The sequence below is a fragment of the Leuciscus leuciscus genome, assembly GCF_965113295.1.
Source record: "Leuciscus leuciscus genome assembly, chromosome: 4".
Taxonomy (NCBI): domain Eukaryota; kingdom Metazoa; phylum Chordata; class Actinopteri; order Cypriniformes; family Leuciscidae; genus Leuciscus; species Leuciscus leuciscus.
The window spans coordinates 4,008,398-4,034,030 of NC_138728.1; the positions used below are offsets into that span (position 1 = coordinate 4,008,398).

The 25,633-nt window shown below is 35.3% G+C and overlaps 3 protein-coding genes and 1 long non-coding RNA gene across 6 annotated transcripts in view; 2 read left to right on the top strand and 2 right to left on the bottom strand.

Moving 5' to 3' along the window:
* LOC309497995 overlaps positions 1-9,175 on the top strand; it is a 40,867-nt gene extending 31,692 nt beyond the window's left edge. The window contains exons 7-8 of one of the 2 annotated variants that reach the window (XR_014205787.1): positions 7,703-7,867; positions 9,052-9,175. This is a non-coding gene — a long non-coding RNA (uncharacterized lncRNA). Of the gene's footprint in view, positions 1-6,645; positions 6,782-7,702; positions 7,868-9,051 lie in introns of those variants that run through there. The other variant, XR_014205788.1, reaches the window with a different exon arrangement.
* LOC309497968 (crystal protein) lies at positions 1,021-9,865 on the bottom strand. The gene is made up of 8 exons (XM_082168430.1): positions 9,073-9,865; positions 7,699-7,888; positions 7,499-7,632; positions 6,635-6,762; positions 5,348-5,466; positions 5,120-5,260; positions 4,864-5,036; positions 1,021-1,487 (listed from the first exon to the last, which is right to left on the bottom strand). The coding sequence occupies exons 1-8, from the start codon at positions 9,460-9,462 to the stop codon at positions 1,032-1,034; spliced, it is 1,731 nt and encodes a 576-aa protein (XP_082024556.1). The 5' UTR covers positions 9,463-9,865; the 3' UTR covers positions 1,021-1,031.
* Positions 9,866-10,266: 401 nt separating this feature from the next.
* On the top strand, positions 10,267-20,383 carry krr1 (KRR1 small subunit processome component homolog). Its single transcript, XM_082168460.1, has 10 exons — positions 10,267-10,425; positions 11,099-11,274; positions 11,376-11,510; positions 13,582-13,707; positions 14,129-14,212; positions 14,351-14,407; positions 16,500-16,673; positions 17,879-17,956; positions 18,048-18,144; positions 19,226-20,383. The coding sequence occupies exons 1-10, from the start codon at positions 10,356-10,358 to the stop codon at positions 19,363-19,365; spliced, it is 1,137 nt and encodes a 378-aa protein (XP_082024586.1). The 5' UTR covers positions 10,267-10,355; the 3' UTR covers positions 19,366-20,383.
* Positions 20,384-21,044: 661 nt separating this feature from the next.
* Positions 21,045-25,633, bottom strand: glipr1a (GLI pathogenesis-related 1a). 2 transcript variants are annotated; one of them, XM_082168475.1, is made up of 6 exons: positions 24,331-25,633; positions 22,498-22,725; positions 22,260-22,378; positions 22,069-22,154; positions 21,963-21,989; positions 21,045-21,469 (listed from the first exon to the last, which is right to left on the bottom strand). In XM_082168475.1, the coding sequence occupies exons 1-6, from the start codon at positions 24,496-24,498 to the stop codon at positions 21,318-21,320; spliced, it is 780 nt and encodes a 259-aa protein (XP_082024601.1). In that variant the 5' UTR covers positions 24,499-25,633; the 3' UTR covers positions 21,045-21,317. The 2 variants fall into 2 exon arrangements, with proteins under 2 accessions (XP_082024601.1, XP_082024600.1); XM_082168474.1 differs by having other exon boundaries at positions 22,477-22,725; positions 24,331-25,566.

The window sequence follows — 25,633 nt, forward strand, 5'->3', positions numbered from 1 at the left end:
TCATTTTATAAGAAAATTTCAGATGGCATTTAGAGGCTTTTGCATCTGAACTCTTCATATATATATGAAGAGTTCAGATGCAAAAGCCTCTAAATGCCATTTGAAATTTTCTTATAGAATGATCATTTTTATCAAGCTCGTATACTTAAAATCAATAATTTCACTTAAATGGCAATGAAAATTATCTATTAATTATCATTTAAGTGAAATTACTGAACTTAAATATACAAGCTTGATAAAAATGATCATTCTATAAGAAAATTTCAAATGGCATTTAGAGGCTTTTGCATCTGAACTCTTCATATATATATGATTATTACAATTTATTTGGGGATGCAAAAAAATTTTTCCTTTGCTTAAATTTTTGAAACAAGTAATACAGACTTAGTAGAGTTCTCAATTTTGTCTTTGACTGTTCTACTTAAATCGCTATGGAGAAATAAAAACAGATGCAATTCAGAGACTTTTTGACACAGTAAAAATGTTCACTCTTAGAAGAAAAGGTTCTATATGGAACCTTCAAGGGTTCCGTCAGGCGCTTCATATAGAACCATTTAGGGGTTCCAATCATGGGATTATTTTATGCATTTAGTTTTAATTCAATTTTATGAATTAAACAGCTTATAAACAAACATTATCACTAGAAAATTTTAAATAACCTGTTAAACATGAAAGTATTATGTAATCAAAGACAGTTCTCCTTATAAAGATCCTTTTGGGCATTAAGTGTTCTTTAAAATTGATATTGAAATAGGCCTAGTTGTATATAGAACAACCTAGTGTACCAAAATCAAGCGAGTTTGTTTAAAACAAGAAAAAAATATCTGCAAATGGGGGTCAGAAACATAACTAATTCAAAGGGGACCACACTAGCAGACATTTTGTCTTGGTTCAAGCTTAGACTCACTTAATTTTTATACATTTGACAGAAAACAAGACTTTATTTGAAGTCATTTTGATTCTCAAGTGTGCGTTTAGATATTTGTACTGGAAAAGAAAAGAAAAATACTAAGAAAATAATTGTTTTGCAGTCACGGGTATATTCGCAGTGTGTCCCAGAAGTCGCAGATGTCGTCACGTGACCCTGCCTGTGTGTGTGTGTGTGCCGTGAGGTTCATGATCAGCCAGCCGCTGTCAGCCGTGTAGCGAGGCCATGCCGGTGGCCGTTGCTGTCGGCAGAAGGCGCTCGTGTCGGTGTGTGACCCGGGGTCAGCCGCGTGGGCGAACGCACCCCAGTAACACAGCATGCGATTGGACAGCAGTCGCTCAGGTCGAGTCATTGTGAAGTTTGCCACCGGGGCCGAGTCGAACAGGAACGGCAGCTCTGCTCCGTGACACACGTGATGATAACAGAACGACAAACCCGACCACACGCGCCGGTCGCTCGCCACCTGATCGAACACGTACATCCACACGGAGCTCCCGGACAACACAGCGGCACGGGCCGCTCTCCGGGACGGACACAGGAAGATGTAGTCAGTCACTATCTGAAAGGACAAAGGGATGCATTTATAAGTAAACATTGTGAAATATATAGAGTTTAAAATTAAGCCCATTTCCACCACATAAGAAAAGAAAAAGCATACTTTTGTCAATCATTATTATGAGACAAAGTTGAAATTGTGACAAAAAGCTGAAGTTATGACTTTAAAAGTCATAATTATGAGATGAAGTCGAAATTATGACATACTAAGTCAAAACTATGACTTAAAAAGAGATGATTGGGACATAAAAAAAAATATTTGATACCATGATTTTTTTTTTCTTATCTGGCGAAACGGGGTTGAATATATTTTAAACTGTAATTTATTCCTGTGATCAAAGCTGAATTTTCTGTCTTCAGTGTCACATGATCCTTCAGAAATCATGCTAATATGATGATTTGCTGCTCAAAAAAAACATTTCTGATTATTATCAGTTGAAAACAGTTTTGCTGCTTCATATTTTGTGGAAAATATTCAAAAGAACAGCATTTATTTGAAATAGAAAACATTATTTACTGTCACTTTTAATCAAATGAATGCATCCTTGCTGAATAAAAGCATAATTATGTCATCATCATCATCATGTGGCTCTAGAGATACAGCAAGTCAGGAATGCAAATGCTATCAGATCAGTTTCTCCAGGTATATTGGACTGAAGCTGAGCCCGATGAACTAGATTCTGATTATTGAAGTCTGGCCCTGAGAGACTGTGTTCAGTCACTTCATTGATTCTGCTTTGTGAATCTTCACTTTTGAGACCCGCGGGACAGGACGACATTAGCTCTGTGTCTGTGAACATACTCTTGAACATCAGCATGTTGGATATGATGAGTTCAGACAGATGTGAAGGGTAAAGAGTAGGGTAAACATTCAGTGTGTTGTTGAGATGATGTGCTTATGTGTCAGCGCTTGTTTAGAGCTTCTCACGTCTCTGTAGGTTAAATATCTCTATCTGTTACCTGGTAACCAAACACTCATCAGATCACACACACACACACACACACACACACACACACACACACACACACACACACACACACACACACACACACACACACACACACACACACACACACACACACACTGACTTTCTGTATCTCGGCTACATAGTGCAGCCTTTTACCCAACAGAGTTATTTTAGTATTACTTTTACATTATTATCGTATTTATTAATATTATTTTGTAATACATTTATATTAATTAGTTCATAATTTATTCATATTTTATACATTATAATAGTTTAGAATTTTTATTATTTAAATATGTATACATCACATTTTAAATTATGTATATTTTTATGTAGTTTTCTTTATTATTTTCACATTTTAAAGGGGTGGTATTATGCAAAATATGTAAAATAAATCTCTAATGTCCCCAGAGTGTGTGTGTGAAGTTTTAGCTCAAAATACCCCACAGATATTTTTATATAGCATGTTAAAATTATCAATTTTGGAGGGTGAGCAAAAACGCACCGTTTATGCGTCTGTCCCTTTAAATGCAAATGAGCTGCTGCTCCCGGCACAGGGGGCGGAGCTTCAAGAGCTTGCACTCACACAGACACACACTGAAAATATCAAAAACTTTTAGCCTTTTATGTTCAAACCGGATTCAGACAATGATGGAGAGACTCAAGAAGAAGTGACAACATGTAGAATGCAACAGAACATTTCTGAATGTTTAGTTGATGAATTTATGTAGTTTATGTGTAGTTATCTTCTAGTCACTGATTAGCATATTCTGTCTTGATAATCTATAAATCGTGTTCCGGGGGCGGGGTTTATGTAAATTTTAGGGTTGGTGATGTCACTAACCCGGGAGGTTTGTTGTAGTCCTTAAAAAGCAATTTCTTTAAAAGCAAATATCTCCCTTTGCTTTGAACTTTGAGCGTTGTAACTTCGCAGATGTTGTTTATGCTCAAACAGCAACATTACACACTAACTAAAGTTAGAAAAGTGAAATCATAAGCAACCACCCCTTTAAGTTTGAGTTATTTTCTTGTCACTTCATCATTTTCTTTACTCTTTGTTTTATTATTATTTCTATTTAGCTTTAGTAATTTTAGTAATTTCAGTTAGTTGAGTTTAAGTCAGATCCAGTCAGTTTTATTTTCGATAGTGCTTTTCACGATACATATAATATATTAATAATATCTTTATGCCTTATAGTTGCATTTAGCAGATTAGAGCAATTTAGTTTTGAGTAATTTTAGTACTGAAACTTAAACTTATTTTATTTCAGTTAGTTGCTACAACAACACTTTTTTTTTCATGTAGCCTAATATTTATATTTATACATTATTTCAGCATTGTTTCAATTAACAGAAATTAAAATGATTTGACATTTCTCGGCTGAGCTCTAATGGCTGTAACAGAAACTGAGACACAGAATAATTAGTTAAAAATAAGAGTCAGAGTCTTTGTCTGCGTCTCCATGTGTGTATAGGCCTACTATCCATCCTAAATAATGTGTGCTATTAGTGATGTCCTGCACTATCCAGGGGTTTCCTGAAGCCTGATGAGTCCAGCACTGAGTCACAGCGCCCTCTAGTGTGCGACACAGGAGGAACATTAAAAGCTTCTTAATTTGAATCTTTTGCAAAATTCAGAACTGCATATTAGCATATTATTTTTACTACTTCAACCATAGCTTTCTGTGGCAGAAATAGTGAGAGAAGTGTGCTAGTGTGTGCTTCCGCATTCAGCATTTGTCTTCGTTTCACATCCTCAAAACATATATTTTGAAAATATACCGTCATCTCATATTTATGAGACTTAGTATGTCATAATTATTTTAAAATATAACTAAGCAAAATTGCAATGCTCTATTATAGTAACCCATTTTATGACATACTAAGTCATAATTACGAGAGAAAAAGTTAAGACATACGAAGTTAAAATTATAAGATAAATTCAAAATTATGAGAAAAAGCCAAAATTATGTCATACTAATACATATAATTATAAAAATTTAATTATGACTAAATCATCATTATGGAGAATAAAATGTCGAAATAAATAGTAAAAAAAAAACTGAGAAAGACGAAATTGACATACCAAGTCACAGTACATTGCACTTCACGCTTTTAAGAGCCTCCAAAAACAAAAGATATGATGCTATAATACCATATACTAGGCTATAATACCATATACTAGGCTATAATATGATGATATCATCATACACAGATACTTTTGAAAGGCCATCAGTGGAGAAAAATGCTTTTTGGGCACAAATTTCTGTAAAAATCAGATTCTGTCCTTCAGATCGCATGGTGAAAAAGTGGCAAATTGTTGAGAAATGAACGGGATTGATGATGTCATCTGAAAAGGAAAGTGAAGTGAGAGATGTTGATGAAAGATAGAACATGATTGAGTGTGTTAACCTGTGCTAGCATGTCCCTGCGGTCGGCGTGTGTGTAGAGCGGCAGGTATTTGCGCAGGATTTTGATGGCGTGATGTTTGAAGATGGCCGTCGTGTAGACGGTGCATTCGACCGGTGACACAGGCTTGGTGAAGACGCCGTACACAAAGATCACGCCTTCCTCTGAGGTTGTCCCTGAAACACACACACACACACACACATGAGCCTGAGCTGTTCGCCTGAGCTGAGCCTGAGCTGGACTTTGCTTCTGACTGTACCGAGCAGCACGGGCTTCTCCTTCTGCCAGTGTCCTTTCTGAAAGGCGCTCACGGCCTGTTCCCTGATCAGTTCCCCGTCGATATACGGCCCCCAGCTCTCAAACACCTCCAGAAAGCGGAAGGGATTCACCACCTTCGAGCCTGAGAACACAACCAACGCTTCATTATGATCTCTGTGAAATCCGTGCACTTAGGCGCTTGATCTCTGAAAGTGAAATGCAGGATTACTGGATTTGATCTGTGCGTTGAGCACCGCCTGAGGACTGAGAGACAGAAGACACTGCATGTCCACGAGCGAGCAGTTGGCCAGCTTTGCAAAGTTCTTCCCCAGCTTCAGAGACTCGTGCCTGAGGAGACACATCAGTGTTTGAAGACATCACTGATCTCATGCATGTCTATGTGTGACCCTGGACCACAAAAACCAGTCACATGTCGCACGGGGATATCTGTGGCAATAGCCAACAATTCATTGTATGGGTCAGAATTTTTTTATTTATTTTTTTTATGCCAAAAATCATTAGGATTTTAAGTAAAGATCATGTTCCATGAAGATATTACCCAACAGAGTTATTTTAGTATAACTTTTATACTATTATCGTATTTATTAATATTATTTTGTTATAGATGAATTAGTTAATAATTTATTAATATTTTATACATTATAATAGTTTAGAATTTTTATTATTTTAATATGTACACATTACATTTTAAATTATGTATATTTTTATGTAATTATCTTTATTATGTTCACATTTTAAGTTTTAGTTATTTTCTTGTCACTTCATCAATTTCTTTAGTTTTTTTAATTATTATTTCTATTTAGCTTTAGTAATTTAGTACTTCAGCTTCAACTGATAGTTGAGTTTATTAAGTCAGATCCAGTCAGTTTTATTTTCTATAGCGCTTTTCACGATACACATAATATATTAATAATATCTTTATGCCTTATAGTTGCATTTAGCAGATTAGAGCCATTTAGTTTTTAGTAATTTTAGTACTGAAACTTAAACTTATTTTATTTCAGTTAGTTGCCAAAACAAAAAAAATTTCATGTAGCCTAATATTTATATTTATACATTATTTCAGCATTATTTCAGCATTATTTCAATTAACGGAAATGAAAAAGATTTGACATTTCTCGGCTGAGCTCTAATGGCTGTAACAGAAACTGAGGCACAGAATAATTAGTTAAAAAATAAGAGTCAGAGAAGATATTTAGTAAATTTCCTACCGTAAATATATCAAAAATGTATTTTTGTGAGTGGATGCAGCAATATCACGAACATAAATGGACAAGTTTAAAGGCGATTTTCTCAATATTTAGATTTATTTGCACCCTCAAATAGTTGCATCTTGGCCAGAAATGGTCCTATCCTAACAATCCATACATTAGTGGAAAGCTTATTTATTCGGCGTTCAGATGATGCATACTTCTCAATTTAAAAGAAATTGCCCCTTGTGACTGGTTTTGTGGTTCGGGGTCACATACATGTGTGTGTGTGTGTGTGTGTTTACCGTGTTTTCAGAGGAATGGAGAAGGGTAAGCTCTGGAGAACGGCCTGTCTGAAGAGAGGTTTGCTGCTCTGGATCATCAGATGTAGACTGACCGACTGAGCGCCGGCGCTCTCGCCGAAAACAGTCACCTGAATACACACAGACACACACTTCTGACTGGATGAGGAACTTACATTCTATTGTCTTTCTTTCTACTGAGAATGTCACAATAAAAAACATAAACATGCACAGACACGCACGCACGCACGCGCACACACACACACACACACACACACACACACACACACACACACACACACACACACACACACACACACACACACACATATAATATATATATATAAATATAATAATATAACTTTTTCATATATATAAAATAAAAAAATTATTAATATAAATAAAATATAAAATATTTTTTATGAGAAATATCAAATTTCGTTGTATGTCACATGCAATGACAATAAAGAAATATATAAACTAAACTAATATATATACACACCTTTATTATATGAACACAAACTTTTATGTTAGATACGATTAATTGAGATTAATAGATTTGACAGCTCTAATATATATATATATATAAATGTAATGCAAAATGTTTAAATGCTTGAGCTCTTTATAGCAGGATAGATTCTGATTGTCAAAGGTTTTGTTGTTCATCAGTCTTTGACACAAGTCTTTCTGAAAGTGATTCCACTGATATCGTTCCTCTGTGTCGTTATCGTTATAGTTGTGCGCTGCTATTCTTTTATATTTACAACGATTTTTAGAACTAAATTTGTATAGTTATTGTCCTATTTGTGCGCTGGCATTCGACATTTACCCCTTTATAAACAAGAAGTTTCTGTAAGTTGTTCTCACTCTGCTTGGGTCTCCTCCAAACACGGCGATGTTCTGCTGCACCCAGAGCAAAGCCGCTTGCTGATCCAGAATCCCATAGTTCCCCACCGCTGATGTTCCCGGGTCTTTCCCTGACACTAGAAAGCCGAAAGCCCCTGCAGAGAGACGGATTCAGCGGTGTGTTCATGTGTTGTTGTACAGTCAGAGTCTCAGTGTCTCACCCAGGCGGTAGGCGATGCTCACGACCACGGTGTGAGTGAAGTTACTGAGGAAGCGTCCGTCGTACAGCGCCTTCGAGGCGGATCCCGCGATGAAGTCTCCGCCGTGGATCCACACCATCACCGGCAGAGGAGCCGTGGAGTTCACGCTCAGAGGGACAAACACGTTCAGGTACAGACAGTCCTCGCTCACCTGACGAGAGGAAACACTATTCAGGACAATTATTCTGTCATCATTTACTCTGTATGTTGTCCATATGACTTATGCGCTATATTCCATATCATACAAATAGGTATGACGCATTCAGACACTGAGACACAGAAGTGAAATATTGTCACATTATCCCCCTAATGAACAATATAGTCGTTAAATAAATTGATTTATGAATAATTATGTTTGTTTATAATATATTTTATATTTCTATTCTCATTGAAATAAAAATTAGTTTAGTCATTCTGTATACATATATATATATATATATATATATATATATATATATATATATGTGATGTATGATATGATATATTTGATACATTTATAATTGTAATGCAAAACATTTTTTATTTATATTTATTTATTTTTAAATTAATTGAATTTGATTGGAATTAATGTCAATTTAATGTATTTTCAAATTAATTTCTTATTGTAATATGAGCATAAATTGTCTTTTTTATTTTTATCTTTTTAGAAATTATCTTTTGCATTGAAATTACTGAGAATTAATGTCACAATTAAAAAAACTTAAAAAATAACTTTTTTAAAGCAAAATAATAATAATTCATATATATATATATATATATATATATATATATATATGTGTGAGTTTTTTCATTGAATGTAAAAAAAACATTGAATTAAATTAATGTAAATTTTATGTGTATACATAATTGCAATACAAAAATGTATACAGTATATAAAATTCATTGAATTTAATGGGAATTTTATGTCAATAAGAATATTGGTGTGAAAATGTGCTTTAATTGTCATGAAAATAATGTCAAAATGTAATGCAAATCTTAATGGTACTAAAAATTGCCTTAATTTTCTTCATGCAAAATAATAACAATAGTTAAATAGCAATCAAACAATAGCAATTTTTTTGGGGGGGTGAAAATTAATGCTTTCATGAAATTCACCCAAAGATTTCAGGGGAAAAACAAACATATAAAAATAAAATAGAACAAAATCTGACATTTTCAGGGCTTTATGGAACAACACATTTTTATATCTATTCTGTGTATATATTATTAATTAACCCAGTTAACCTAATTCTGTGTTTAATCAAGATAAATTGCAATTTGATTTTAATTGAACCCAAACAGCTGAAATGTTTTGTCTGATCTTACACGCCCCAGAATCAGAGACGTCCCGCTCACCTCCTTGGGACACTCCTCAGAGATGGGTCCGACGCAGGCCTGCATGCACGGCGCTCTGGGATAGGTGGCGTCTCGCACCCCTCTCCACGGTGTGACGGGCCGGGGTGCTTTCCAGCGGGACGATCCCACAGGCGGGTCGGCGAACGGGATCCCGTAAAACACGTAAGACTTGTCCAGCGTCAGGCCCTGGATGGTCCCGTCTTTAATGAGCAGTTTGGGCCCAGCCGCAGTTTGCTGGTCCGTGATGAGGGGCTGATCTGAGATCAGTGCTGCTGGAGACACACTGCGCAGTAAAGCCGTCAGCTTCATCCGCTCCTCTGTACTGGATCCAGTGCTCATCAACACACACACCAGCACACACAGACACAACACACACCTGTACGACCGCATACTTACTCCCGCTTCTGCACTTCTGGAGTCCCACGGTTCCTCAGGTCGAGCTGCATGAGCACTTGTGACTCTTATTATGCTGCACACTGGGACTCTGTGTGTGTGTGTGTGTGTGTGTGTGTAATGATAAGCAGACTGTCTGTACTTTAGAAAATTAAATCACATCGATTCCCTTGGCGTTCTTCGTCGGATGCTGCAAGTTGAGTTGGTGATTTGGACTATTTAAAAAAGCATCAAATAACAGGAAATTTCATAGTAAATAGTTTTCCAGTGATTTAATGATATTTGTAAAATTATATATAAATATTGATATAACTTGAGTATCTTAGAGTACCATATACATAAGAAATCAATTCATAACTTGTGTCTTATGATTATAATAGTCCATGAAAACACACACACACACACACACACACACACACACACACACACACACACACACACACAAATAGTGCTGTCAAATTAATTGTGACAAGTTTGTTTATATAATATGTGTGTGTATATATTATTATATTTATATGTGTGTGTGTGCATCTAACATAAATTTGATTATATAATATGTGTATGTATATATTATTATATTTATATGTGTGTGTGTATATATATATACATATGCACACACACACACATAAACACAAACTTTTGTTAGATGCGATTAATCAATTTGACAGCTTTTAATTTTAATTTGACAGAAATTCTAAGAAACTAAATTTATTCTGAAAAGAAACATTCAAATATATACTTCTAGTTTTGTGAAATGGGATATTAAAGGTTTTAAATAATAATAGTGTATATGATAAGTCCTCCACGCCACCAGGCGGCAGTACGCGCGCTGTTTGCCTCGTGCTCATGACGACCAGGCGCCGCGTCTGACGTCACTGCTAACAGCAGCAATGGCGGCCCCCACAGAAAGCACGAGTGAAACGCCAACAAATAAAAAACAGAAAAAGAGCAAGAATGCAGGTACAACTACACTTAGAAACAGTTAACTATACACAGTGTTATCCTAACATTGCGTGTTGACATCGCGCCTATAATTCTAGATTAGTGAAGTTAAATGACATGTGTATGTGTGATTGCCTCTCGTGTAGAATTAAAGTTCTGTTTTTCTTGTAGCTACAATGATATAGTACTTTGTTAGTGTGCGCATTTCATAACTGTTTTCCCCCAAAACATTCAGTTATTGGGCATTTGTTGTCTTCCACCTCTTCGGTTGTTTTTATCTAATACACAACTGATGTCTGTAGAAAACTAAATAAACTTTAAGGGTGATGGTACGTAGTGTTTAATACATCTCTGCCTGGTAACGAGAATGTTGATTTTCCAACTCTATAAGTGTGTGTGTGTGTGTGTGTGTGTGTGTGTGTGTGTGTGTGTGTGTGTGTGTGTGTGTACTAGTACAGGCTCAGTGTGATACTAAATGTTAATACCGTGGTATTATACATATACTACAGTACTAAGTGATTTTTATGTTAGTGTGCAATGGTATTTACAAGCTACTCCAAGGTGGAACATAATATTACATGCACGTTTTGGGGAATAAACACGCATCCCCAGATTACTGTAAGCTGCTTAACATAAAAGTGTTTGCTAAATTCCTTACTAATTAATCTCTGGACTTTTGTCTGAAACGTAGTGGATGAGACCGAGCTGCTGGTGGTTCCAGATGGCTGGAAAGAGCCCAAGTTCACCCGAGAGGACAATCCCAAAGGTTTGCTGGAGGAGAGCAGCTTCGCCACACTTTTCCCCAAGTACAGAGAGGCGTACCTGAAAGAGTGCTGGCCGCTGGTGCAGAAAGCGCTCGGAGATGTGGTACGTGTCAGGAACGTGTCTTCATTTGGTTTTTAAAAATGCTTGTAAGCTCACTGAATTGGTTTGTCTGTTTTCTTTTGATACCTCCTGCTGTTCTGTAGTTCATCAATGCCACACTGGACCTGATTGAAGGCAGTATGACGGTGCACACAACAAAGAAAACATTTGACCCTTATGCAATCCTCAGAGCAAGGGATCTCATCAAGTTATTGGCCAGAAGTGTGCCGTTTGAACAGGTATGCATTGTACTGCTATAGAAGCGATGTAATTCACTGATTTTATATCTATATACAGTACAGGTCAAAGTTTGGACACATTACTATTTTTAATGTTTTTGAAAGAAGTTTCTTCTGCTCATCAAGCCTGCATTTATTTGATCAAAAATACAGAAAAAAATGTAACATTGTGATATATTATTACAATTTAAAATAATTGGTTTTCAATTTATTATACTTTAAATTATCATTTATTTATGTGATGCAAAGCTGAATTTTCAGGATCATTACTCCAGTCTATCACATGATCCTTTAGAAATCATTCTAATATGATGATTCATTATCAAAGTTGGAAACAGTTCTGCTGCTTAATATTTTTTCATAACCTGTGAAAAAAAGTAAATGTTTTAAAAAAAATAGAAATCTTTTGTACACTAACAATATACACGACTGGTCAGTAATTTGGGGTCAGTAATTTTTTTCTTTCTTTTTTTGAAATAAATCAATACTTTTATTCAGCAAGGATGTGTTAAATTGATAAAAAGTGATAGTAAAGAAGATTTATATTATTAGAAAATATTTTTTTATTTTGAATAAATGCAGTTCTTTTTAACCTTTTATTCATCAAATATATTAGGCAGCAGAACTGTGTCCAACACTCATAATAAATCAGAATATTAGAATGATTTCTAAAGGATCATGTGATAGACTGGAGTAATGATCCTGAAAATTCAGCTTTGCATCACAGAAATAAATGATAATTTAAAGTATAATAAATTGAAAACCAATTATTTTAAATTGTAATAATAATTCACAATATTAATGTTTTTTTCTATATTTTTGATCAAATAAATGCAGGCTTGATGAGCAGAAGAAACTTCTTTCATAAACATTAAAAATAGTAATGTGTCCAAACTTTTGGCCTGTACTGTATATAGATATTAGTTATTCAGTACCGGTTAACAATTTGGAAACATTATTTTTTTAATGTTTTTGAAAGAAGTCTCTTCTGCTCATCAAGCCTGCATTTATTTGATCAAAAATACAGAAAAAAACATTAATATTGTGAATTATTATTACAATTTCAAATAATAGTATTCTGTCTTAATATATTTGAAAATATAATTTATTTCTGTGATGCAAAGCTGAATTTTCATCAGCCATTACTCCAATCTTCAGTGTCACATGATCCTTCATTCTAATATGCTATTATATATATATGTGTGTGTGTGTGTGTGTGTGTAACGATGCAGGGTTGAATCAAAGGAGGAAGCAGGATCCACGTGCAGAAGCTTTATTAGATAAACTCAAAACTAGACAGACAGACAGACTTAGACTAGGGAACAGGATTCAGGAACAGAAAAAACAACTTTACAAAGTCAAGAACCCACAAACACTGAAACAAGACACAAGGTTTAAATACAGAGACTAACAAGCTAAACACGATAACAAGGGGGCGTGGCTAATCAGAAACATCTGGGGAGACTAATCAACATAATGAGGAACTGCTAAACATAGGATGAGACAGGGAACAGACATGAATCGTGAGAGTGTATGTGTATATATATATATATATATATATATATATATATATAATATAACATCAGTGAATTCTCTGCAAAAGGACAGATTATTGTTGATCAAAAGTGTCAATTCAGACATTTGTAATATTACAAAATATTTCTATTTGAAATAAATGCTGTTCTTTTAAGCATTTTATTAATCAAAGAATCCAAATGAAATATAAAATGTATCATGAAAATATGAGGCAGTTTTCAACACTGTTAATAATCAGAAATGTTTCTTGAGCATCAAATCATCATATTAGAATGATTTCTGAAGGATCATGTGACACTGAAGACTGGAGTAATGATGCTGAAAATTCAGCTTTGATCACAGGAATAAATTACATTTTAAAATATATTCAAGTAGAAAAAAATATTTTAAATTGTAATATTCAACAATTTTTGAACAAATGAATGCAGCCTTGGAGAGCATAAGAGGCCTTTTAAAAATACAAAAAATCTTAATATATAATAATCTTATATAATTTAGCCTAAAATCTTGCGCTAAACCTTCCTGTTAATTTCAGGCCGTGAGGATACTCGAAGACGACATGGCTTGTGACATCATAAAGATCGGGACTCTTGTGCGAAACAGAGAGCGTTTTGTGAAGAGACGCCAGAGACTGATCGGCCCCAAGGGCTCCACGCTGAAGGTGTCTCTCTTCATTTCTTCATATTACACTTCACTTGTCATGATTTTTTTATTCCCAGACATTATGGTCCAAATGTCTTGTTTTTCATTTAAATTTCGCAATATATAAAAATAAAAAAATGCATAAATTCATGCACATTTTCCAATTCAACTTTTCACTCAAATAGTTTTGAAAGCCATTTTTAATAAAAAAAATTTATTTTATTAATTTAGAAAGCTAAAAAACAGTTGCATTTTCACTGGCGGACTTTGGATTCCTCTTTACTTTTTTACTTTAATTTACTTTTAAGAGATGAAGTGAGTTCTTTTGATGTTGTATTGTTGTTTTATTGCTTTTGCAGATTTATGTTTTTGAATGTCCGGTTTGTGTTTTCGATGTTACAGTAAATGTGCTAAAATCTCATGCGTTTGTTCTGTTTCAGGCCCTAGAGCTTCTGACCAACTGTTACGTGATGGTTCAGGGCAACACAGTGTCGGCTCTCGGCCCGTTCAATGGCTTGAAGGAGGTGAGGCTTTCAGTGGCCTAATTTTAATCATTCAAAACTCAAAACTGTTCACCCTGAAAACTAACCACACTACTTTTGTTCAGTCATAATGACACGAATGTAAAGGAATCAGCTTGTGCTTCTCGCTTGTTTCTGCAGGTTCGGAAAGTCGTGCTCGAGACAATGAAGAACATTCACCCCATTTACAACATAAAGGTACATAGAAGTCACTCAAAGACTTCACTTGTATCATCACTGGATGAATCAGTGTTTTTGAACGAATCTCTTGAATGAATGATTTAATGACAAATACATTTTTAACAGTCGCATGTCGCCACCTACTGGTGTAACGATGTAATACATTTTTGTTTTATTTAAGTTAAAGGGATAGTTCACTTTGAAATACATTTTTGGTATGTTTTAGCTTACCTCAAGGGCATCCAAGATGTAGGTGTCTTTTTTTCCGCAGTAGTTTCAATTTTGATATTTTTAGGTCAAACCGTTCTTGTCTGTCAGTCATATAATGCAGGTCTATGGTCATTATCTCAAAGAGCATCCACAGAGTCCAAATTAAAACAATTCCCCGTCGTCCAAATTAAACAATTCCCCATCGTAAGTACACATTGATGGCCTAAGGGGCTGTTTACACCTGGCCACTTCATGTGTTTTCTCAGATCGGATAGCTATCTGATTTATCAAAACGATTCCATTTACACCTGGTCACATAAATGTGTTTTTGCAAAACGGATTTAAATCCGATCTTCAATTCCCGCGCTATATGCAGATTTAATGGAGTGTACGTCACCGAAAGCAAAAGATATGAGCTGCATTTTATTGATCATCAGCTAAAATTTCAAAGACCGCAATAAAAGAGAGCGGCAACAGCCCTGGTAAGATCATTTCGTTTCTTAAGAATTTACTTTTAATGATGATGATTGTGTGTTAAGCGTCTACGACTTACTTTCACTTTGATTTGCGATAGTTTGCACGTTGGCTTAATGAATAGATGCTCAGCTTCTCATCTGAGGTGATGCGTGTTCCAGTAGCGTCGTCATATCTGGCTATAACATTACATATAGCCTATAACACGCTCTCACACGTTTATTTTTTTTAGCATTTTTGGGAGGAGTACAATTTACATATGTGGTTTCAACAACCAGATGCATTTACACTTGTCCAGTTTCGTCAGGAATGCGGCCCAGACCACCTCCTGAAGTGGTTTGAGCGATCGGATTCAAATCCGTCTCGAATGCGTTTCGGAGGGCATTTACACCTGGTCTTTTCACGATCGGATAGCTATCCGATCTGAGAAAACGCATGAAGTGGCCAGGTGTAAACAGCCCCTAAGACACGAAACGAGCGGTTTGTGTGAGAAAACGAACAGTATTTATATCGTTTTTACCTCTTATACACAGACATGTCCGAGTGATCTGATCTGACGTGTACGCAGACTGGTGCATAGATATATACACTAGATGTCGCCTTGTCTACGGCAGTTCATTGGAACGAATGTCTTTAAGGCGACATCTAGTGTATATATCTATGCACCAGTCTGCGTACACGTCAGATCAGATCACTCGGACATGGCTCGGATCACTCGGATCACTCGGACAAAACCGCTCGTTTTGTGTCTTAGGCCATCAATGTGTACTTACGAAGGGGAATTGTTTAATTTGGACGACGGGGAATTGTTTTAATTTGGACTCTGTGCATGCTCTTTGAGATAATGACCATAGACCTGCATTATATGACTGACAGACAAGAACGGTTTGGCCTAAAAATATCAAAATTGAAACTACTGCGGAAAAAAAGACACCTACATCTTGGATGCCCTTGAGGTAAGCTAAAACATACCAAAAAATGTATTTCAAAGTGAACTATCCCTTTAATTTCAAAAGGTGATTTACTCTGTTTTGATCGCTACCACATACATCAGTGTTTATATCCAAACTATTAACTTTTATCCCAGTACTTCTGTGATCATTTGAATGATTGTAACAATAATAATGATACTGTGTGGTTGAAAAGACTGTTTGTGAAGCTGTTTCATGACAAATGCTCTCTCCAACAACGCAGATCTGAATCAGTGCAATCGTACTTGTGTAAAGGTTTAATAGACTTATTGCTGAATCGTTGTTATTTAGGAGTAAGATCACGTGGGTATTTGAATCAAGATCGTGATCTTTTAATGATTAATCGTGCAGCTCTAGTTGTAAACCATATTAGGATGGTCTGTAAATTAAAAAGGTGTCACTGCCGTCATGAGCGACTCTAACAGTAATTGTGCTTGTGATTCAACCCTCTCCAGACGTTAATGATCAAGCGGGAGCTGGCGAGCGACCCGGAGCTGCGCACTCAGAACTGGGAGAGATTCCTGCCCAACTTCCGCCATAAGAGTCTCTCCAAACGCAAGCAGCCCAAGAAGAAGACGGTGAAGAAGAAGGAGTACACGCCGTTCCCCCCGCCTCAGCCCGAGAGCAAGGTACGAGCGCACACTTCTCGAGAGAAAGCATGTGCTGTGTTAGCAATGAGCCGCTCGAGGTGTGCGCTGCAGGGATTTTACCACGAGTACAGGGTGTTTTTACACACAAACGCCCGCATAAACAAGATCAAATCACTGTGGTTGTTTGGTTTCATTTTTAATATGGTGACAACAGCAATATGATAAAAGACACAGACATTCTTAAGCCAATTAATAGCTTATTTGTTTGACTACATTACATTAGTTAACCATGAAAAGGGCTTCTAAAGCTTTTATTAATGTTAATATTGATTTCATTATTTATTTGTATATTATTAAAATCAGAGCTAACATGAATTAACATTGAACAGTATTTTTTTTATTAACTAATGCTATTAATAAAGACTGCATTACTTGTTATTGGCTAGTTAAGCCAGTACATGAACTAATGGAGCCTTATTGTAAAGTGTTACCATTTGTTTTAGTGTTTTTTTACATATTCAATCTGCACAATTCAATGCAAAATGAATAATAATTATTAAAATAATAATCAGACAGGTTTAAAAAAATAGAAACAATCAACTTGAACCTGAGAACAGCTGTTTAGTCAAATAAAGTATTGATCTAGTTGATACTTGGCATTATTAAATAATAACTATATTATAATTATATATATATACACAGTACAGGCCAAAAGTTTGGAAACATTACTATTTTTAATGTTTTTGAAAGAAGTTTCTTCTGCTCATCAAGCCTGCATTTATTTGATCAAAAATACAGAAAAAATAAAAATAATATTGTGATATATTATTACAATTTAAAATAATTGGTTTTCAATTTATTATACTTTAAATTATCATTTATTTCTGTGATGCAAAGCTGAATTTTCAGGATCATTACTCCAGTCTATCACATGATCCTTTAGAACTCATTCTAATATGATGATTCATTATCAAAGTTGGAAACAGTTCTGCTGCTTAATATTTTTAAAAGTAATGTGTCCAAACTTTTGGCCTGTACTGTATTCTCTTATATATACTCTTTGATATTATATTAAATCTATAAATACTTTTATTTATAAATAAATATTTGTTGAGTTTTTAGTTGAATTAATGTATTTTTGAGGACATCCCCACACATATAAATTACAATAATAATCATTTTCTTTTTAAAAACAACCTTTTTTGACAATCTTGTTTGCCTAAGTGAAATATTGTTCTGCACAGATTGATAAGCAGCTGGCGACCGGCGAGTTCTTCCTGCTAGAGAGCGAGAAGAGACGCAAGAAGATGACTGAGATCAAGGTGTGCTGGTTTTTATGAGTGTTTGCACAGATGCAGTGACTGACTGGAACTAGTTCACTCGTAACCACTTGTTCATTTTCTTGGACTGAAGGTGAAACAGGCCGAGGCTTTAACCAAGAGACAAGAGCAGCGGCAGAAAGATTTCATTCCCCCTAAAGAGAAGCCCGCCGTGAAGAAGACCAAACCAGGTACTGCAGAAAACACTGAGACGCATGCGACAGTGATGCGTCATGAAGCATAACAGTTTTATTTGAGTGTTTATTATACTTTTATTAATATTTTAAAATAGCTTTTATTTTTATATTTTTAGTGTGTTCATGTTGATTTTAGTAGCTAAGCTAAAAAATTTAATAAAATGAGCTTTTGCCATTAAATTATTTTAATTTTTTTTTGCTTTTTAGGTTTAATTAATTATTATATTAATATATTAATATTTCTTTTTAGTTAATTAATTTATTTATTTCCAGTTAATAATTTTTATCTCTGTTTATTGGCAACATTTCGGATTTTTGTTTAGTTCAAGTTTTTCCAACTAAACAAAAATTTGAAGTGTTGCTAATAAACAGAGATAAAAATTATTAACTGGAAATAAATAAAAACTATACTGGATATACTGGAAATAGATAAACTGACTAGTACTACACTGAAATAAAAAAAAAATTAAACTAAAAAGAAATGAAGCTAAAAAAAAAATATATATATATATATATATAATATTTTTTTTTCTTTTCTATTTTTTTCTTTTCTTTTTTCTTTTCCCCCCAGTTTTTAGACATTTCAATTAACATGTCTGTTAATTGAAATGAAGCTGATATATATATATATTATAGATAATAACCCTGGTCGAGAACTGCATCTCATTTTGTATAATGATATTATTATTACATTTTATAAAAATAAAAAAAAGCTTTATTTCAATTAATAGAAATGATTTAATTAGTTTAGGTTAACGATAATAATCCTGGTCCAGGATGGCATCTCATATTGTATAATAATGATGATAATAAAAGTAATTAAGATACAATTATTATTCATAATAATAAATGATTATATAAAAAAAAAAAAATCATCAAAATATATCAAATAAACATATATATATATATATATTATATATAAACATAACTTATGTTAACTGCATGTACTGAATGTGATCTTGGTCAGAAGACTAATAATATTGGTGAGTAACATTCCTGGTAATATGACTTTATATTGTGTAAATAATTCAAATGTGAACTCATGATATAATATTTATTATTCTCTTCTTTATAGCAACCACAGAAAACAAAATTGATATTCAAGCCATTAAAGAAAAAGTGAAGAAAGCAAAAAGTAAAAAGCTCGGAGCTCCTCCTGTAAACCCCGAGACGCCTTCGGCGAAAGACGGCAAGCGGAAGAAACTCAAAAGCTAACTCGCGTCGGCCGATCTGAACTCTGATCCTGGAGAAACACACTCACACCATCACCGGACGTCTGTCATATTGTGTTATAAATATAAAAGATGTTTGGTTTCATGCTTCGTCAACATCAATCTCACAATCAGATCTTAGATTTGATGAGGAATAAGAGACAGGAAAATATGAAACACAAAACTGTATGAACAATCATCATGAGTTAGTCCTGTATAGTCAGAAACTGTTAACGCCGCTGCTTCTGTTTGAGACAGACGCTCATTGATCGTGTTTCATACGTCAGGTATAATAATAACTATGACCTGTGTACGGTATGTACAGTATAGGCTATTAGATGACCGATAAATCGACATGTTTTGTAACAGCTGAATTTGTGATGCTTCTGCTCTCGTGCTGTTCGTCATGAGCAAAGTACCTCTGTATGTTCATTTTTCAGATTCAGCTTTTTTTGCTACCCAGAATGCTTTGCATCATTTTTTTTTTTTACACATGTAGTTCAGTAATTTCTCTGATATATGGCAATAAATCGAATGATATTTCTGTCATATATCCGCCTCACTCGTTTAAACTGAAGGGACTAGATGGACGGGCCGGTTGCATAAACGGTTAAGACTAGTCTTACAACTTAGTCATCACATTTTTTCTTTATGACTGTTCATAACTGTTTGAAGTCAGTTATATAAAAACGTAGATTGGCCTAATTTGATACTAGAAAGTAATACTGATTGTCCCTGACTCAACGTTAGGTGGTCATACTAGTACTTAAGACACAGTCTTAACATAAGGGCTATTTTTATGCAACCGGTCCCAGGTCACATTCCAGCCCAAATCAAACCCATTAAATATTACTGAGATCTACAGATACTTTGAAAGTTCATGGGAATGAGATTTTGCATTGCAGAAATTTGAATTTGTGGGGCAAATGTGCTTCACTGATATGAAAATGTCAATGTACAAACAAACAAAAAATCACTTACTTTCTTCTTACTTATTCTCTGCATAAAATTAGCTTCAAAGAGTTTTTGTCTCTCCCTGTCCCAGTGGAAATGTGGCATTGTCTGTTGTTTTGAAGCTTCACTCTTATGCAAACAGGATATGATGGCAATTCAGGCAATAAACACAGGCAAACATGAGCCATATCTACACGTTCTTTAGTCCAGATGCATTTACTTGAGAAGCAAAATGACTTTAGAAAACAATGATCAATTATCAAAATTGAGTTTTTGCTTATGATAAAAATCATCTTGTTTTCCCTTTGAATTAAGTGTATTTTAACGACCCAACTGACAGATATTTTTTCTTGTTTTAAGCATAAACTTTTATGTTTATATATTTTTTTGCAGTGTGTCCATTGTTAATTTATTGTTCATATTTTTTTACAATTTGAAATATTAAAAGTTAGTCTAAAATATTAAAAGGTAGTGTATATATATCATTTATATTATAAATATTAATCTAGATGAATAAATGCTGTAAAAGTATTACATTTTTAGTTCATTATACCTAATGTATTGGGTATAATGTTAACTGATAGTGAACGGATCCTTATTGTAAAGTGTTTAAAATATTACTGAGATCTATAGATACTCATGAGAATGAGATTTTGCATTGCAGAAATGAGAATTTGTGGGGTAAATGTGCTTAACTGATATGAAAATATCAATGCAAAAAAAAAAAAATCACTTATTATAACCTTTATTTTACCAGGAAAAGAAGCACATCGAGATTAAGAATCTCTTTTACAAGAGCGTCCTGGGAAATTTGATCCAATAAAATTTCAATATCAATAAATAAATACACACTTAATGCATAATTTTCTTCTAAATTACTCTTTTAATGTAATTGCATAAAATGTGCATCAGAGAGTTAATGTTCCTCCCTGTCCCAGTGGATATATGGCATTGTCTGAATGTGAACTTTTTTTTTTTTTTTGCATATGAGCTCAAGCTGTTTCACTCATATGCAAACAGGTTATGATGGCGTTTCAGGCAATAAACACAGACAAACATGAGCGGGACAGATATGACTCTGATAAGCATAACCGACAGGCAGAAGGAGCCGCAGGAGGACAGCGCAGGGTCCCAGTCTGGAGTCCAATGATAACCTATACAAACACACACATGCTTAGAGGACTTTAATAGCAGAAGATAAACAGAACCGCCCCAAAACACTCCAGTCGCTCTTACAAATGTCTGAATGCCGTTGCATTTGCAGTGTTTCTCAACTAGTTTTGCTTCAGAACCAGAATTGTTCAAAAAAAAATTTTTTTTGTAAATGCATAAACATCGGAAATATGATTTACAGTCTAGTTTTAGTGTCTTCAAATATTAGTTGTTTCATTCTCAAAGGTCAAATGAAGGTTCTTCACGGAAACACCCATGGACTTTATTTTTAAGAGTGTATATTTGTCCTATTTAATGCATATTTCTGAAATCTTGTGTAGTTTTTTTTATGGTTTAATGCCACATAATCAGCTTCCGCCATCAAAAGCATTTGTGCACAGACACAGAAACTTGCTGTATTGCGATGACAGTCAGACATTTATAATTGTGAGTGCAGATCTGTGTATTCAGATTGAGAGATCAGGCTTATCTTACTCTGCAGTGCATCGCGGGTTGAGTTTCCTGTGGAAGAATGAGAGCGATGTGAAGTAAAGCGGTTGTTGGGAAGGATGAGTATGTTTGTTAGCCTACTGACACTTACGACAGAGTTTGCTTTCACACGTCTCCTGACCACATCCACTGCACGATGACCCTTTTTTGTATGGAGCAACACCTATATAATTGCCTCTGTTGAAAACAATGTTGTTGTGTGTGAACGGTACGAAAACATGCTTTGCATAAAATGCACCGTTCAGAATTTGCCACACCTGCAAATGTGGTTTTCATACTCACGCTGTTGCATAGTTGCACACAAATATGATTGCTGGCTTTGTTGAGAACGACGTTTCAGCCACACCTTTAGGACAGGCCTGCGCGGCGCAACCAACCTTGTACGTGTCTGCCCAAACAACCTTTACGTGCAGAAAACAAGCGATACAGAGAGGGCTCATTCACTTATGTTTGAACACTTGAGTGTTTGGTTGAGCTTTAACCAGATCTGAGTGTGTACCTGTGTGTAGTGACCGCACACCTTTGAGCACTGGTTCTGACGGTAATCGTAATGTTGGACCTCGTCCACCCATGACTTCACTGCAGATTTCACTGTGAAATGGGTGTACGGATATCCAACCCAGATGTTTTCACCCACAGAAGTGAACGTAGGGTGCATCCTTCTCACCTCCTTAAGGTAAATGTTATGTTTAAAGACACAGAATCTCGCCCAGGCCCGCGCCGTCACCGCCAGCCCTTCATCCCACGTCTGCACACACATATACATACACTTATTATGGCTTCATTTGTGATTAATGTTGTAATTTTATGACAGATCCAATCCGTAGACCCACATGCAAACTGCCCTGTACACATTCATGCCTTTGCATCTATTGGGAAATTCTGTTCATTCGCTGCTGAGAAAACATCTTAAATCAGCCTCAAAATGGTTTGCTGGTTTAGAGGATTTTTGGGAGCTCAATGTTCTACTTTTAAGGCTGGGAGACTTTAAACCAGCCAAGACCAACAAATCAACATAGGCTTTTTTCTTTTTTCTCTCTCTTTATCAACAGTACATACATGTTACTTATCTGGTGAAACAGGAAATTGCATGGGAAACAAATGTAGAACCGGTTTTATGAGGAACTGTTTGGATACTGAAAAGCCAATTTGAAAAGAACATTCAAAATATTAATAAATACTGTAATAACACATAAATAATACTAGAACAACACTGTTTTTTGTAGTTAATATTTTACATATCTATTTTACTGTTGGTTTAAATGTCTGAAACTAAGAGTTAAACTAATTTTTTGTTTGAAACAGGATATTACACAAGAAAATAATGTAGAATGGGGGTTGGTTTTATGAGGAATTGATTGATTTTTATTTTAAATAATGTGCACCATTTAGTCATGCACTATAAGACCGGGAGCAGGTATGAAGACACACGCCCCTTTTACACAGAAAATTACCAGAACGACTTTTACGGTAAATACACAAATGTGTGTTCACACAAGCAATGACGGTCCGTCTTTTTACCGGTAAGAGAACATTAATTCAGACATAAGTTTAAAAATAATCTGAAATGACCCTTTAAGTGCTGTGCCGTTTATAGTTTCTTTTTAGTTTCTTTTTTACTTCTGAGCGACAGGCTTAAAGGGATGATCAAACAGAACGCATTTTTGCTCTTAAAAACACAAGATGCATATATCAGTTACTATAGTAGGCTACGCAAAATAACTGCAGATGGAAGGCGAGATGTGACGCACCGGTCAGACGTCTGTCTAATATGGAAGGCCAACAGGGCCAAAACGCGTGAAACTAACGCAATTTCATGTTAACGCATACATTTCTCTGCTCAATTATGCAATTTTATTATAAACAGCTACTGCTATAAACTCATGAAGTTTAGCCAACTAAAATAGGATTTTAAAGTAATATCACCAAACAATAAATTAAAAGACATCCATGATGCACTCAAACACAGCACATGACCGTCTGTAACGCCCACGTCTTGAAAACACACTCCCACCTCTGTAATAAACACGGAGATGTTCATCCAGTCCGAATCACTACATACAAATCACAGATGTCGAATGATAATAATTCTGACTCAAACGTTGTTTAGAAAACTAATCCTGTGCGAATAGGGTTTGACCAAAGCCGTTAGACAACAGGTAATCTAATCAGTCTTAATTTTCCAATTCAAATTAGACCAAACTACAATTTTATGTAACTGATATTAAAAAGGTAAGAGCAGTCTTGAAGAAAACAATACAGATGACTGACTTCGTCCACATGACTTTCAGTTCTGTTTAACACATATTTGCATGTTTAACTCCATGAAAGAAACGTATCATGTTTAGCCTACCATGTAGCGCATGTTGCTGGCTGATGGTTTCACGTTGCTGCGGTTCATATTGTGTCCTGTTACACATTCCTCAATAAACGCTGGATCCGTGATATCAAAGAAGGGCTCGCTGGAAACCACTTTCAGCAGAGCGGTGACAGAGATCAGAACGTGAATAAAGTCACTCATCACTGAGTTTGACTGACGATTGAGAGAAGTTTTCTGTTAGTGGTGTGAACTTGTGATGTTGAACTTTTTTTTTAACTCACTTCTGCTTTTTTTAAAAAGAGCATCTGAGGAACTATATTTATATAAAAAACAAGTCAAAACCTCACATCCGCTGCATACCTCACTGCATTGTGGGTTAAACCACTTCCCCCTTATCACCATTTTTGAACACCGGTTATCACCAGGTTAACTCGGGTAAATGCAATGGATGAAGGTTTTAATCTGATTAATGAGTTTGGCATCTCTACCACAAAACTAGTTTTTATTGTGCAATCATGTTTGCAAAACTAAGACATTAAATAATTGAAGATGTTCTTCAGCATATTGAGCAACCTGCATGCAGATGTGGTGTAACTGTGGTCGTGTCCTGTTTCTGATGAGAGCACGGCTTTATTTAAAGGTGCTCTAAGTGATGTCACACCTTTTTTAGGCTGAAACATTTTTTTTCACATACAGCAAACATCTCCTCACTATCTGCTAGCTGCCTGTCCCCTGAACACACTGTACAAAAACGCGGTCTCTGTAGACAGCCCAGGCTCCACAAACGGCAACAAAAACAAACTGAGCCAACCTGGACCACGAAAACAGAATCTCGCCCAGGCCCGCGCCGTCACCACCAGCCCTTCATCCCACTTCTACACACACACACACACACACACACACACACACACACACACACACACACACACACACACACATATACGCTTATTATGGCTTAATTTGTGATTAATGTAGTGATCCTTGCCACTGTTGCCTTGGCTTTTGGCTTGCTTAGTTGGGGACATTTAATATTCAACAATATTATTGATCTGCCTTACTTAGGGTGGACGATGATGCAATTTTCTTCTAGAAACAAACTTTGTTGTATTATTTTCATGTTATCGATGTGAAGCTGCTTTAATACAATCTGTATTGTAAAAAGCGCTATATAAATAAAGGTGACTTGACTTGACTAATCTTATGACAGAAAAGGTATCATGGGTTTATTAGCATTAGCATGTAACTTTCCCATGCCTTTATTAGCATGTAGCGTTCCTATGGCTTAAATATCATTAGCATGTAGCATTCCCATGGCTTTATTAGCATTAGCATGTAA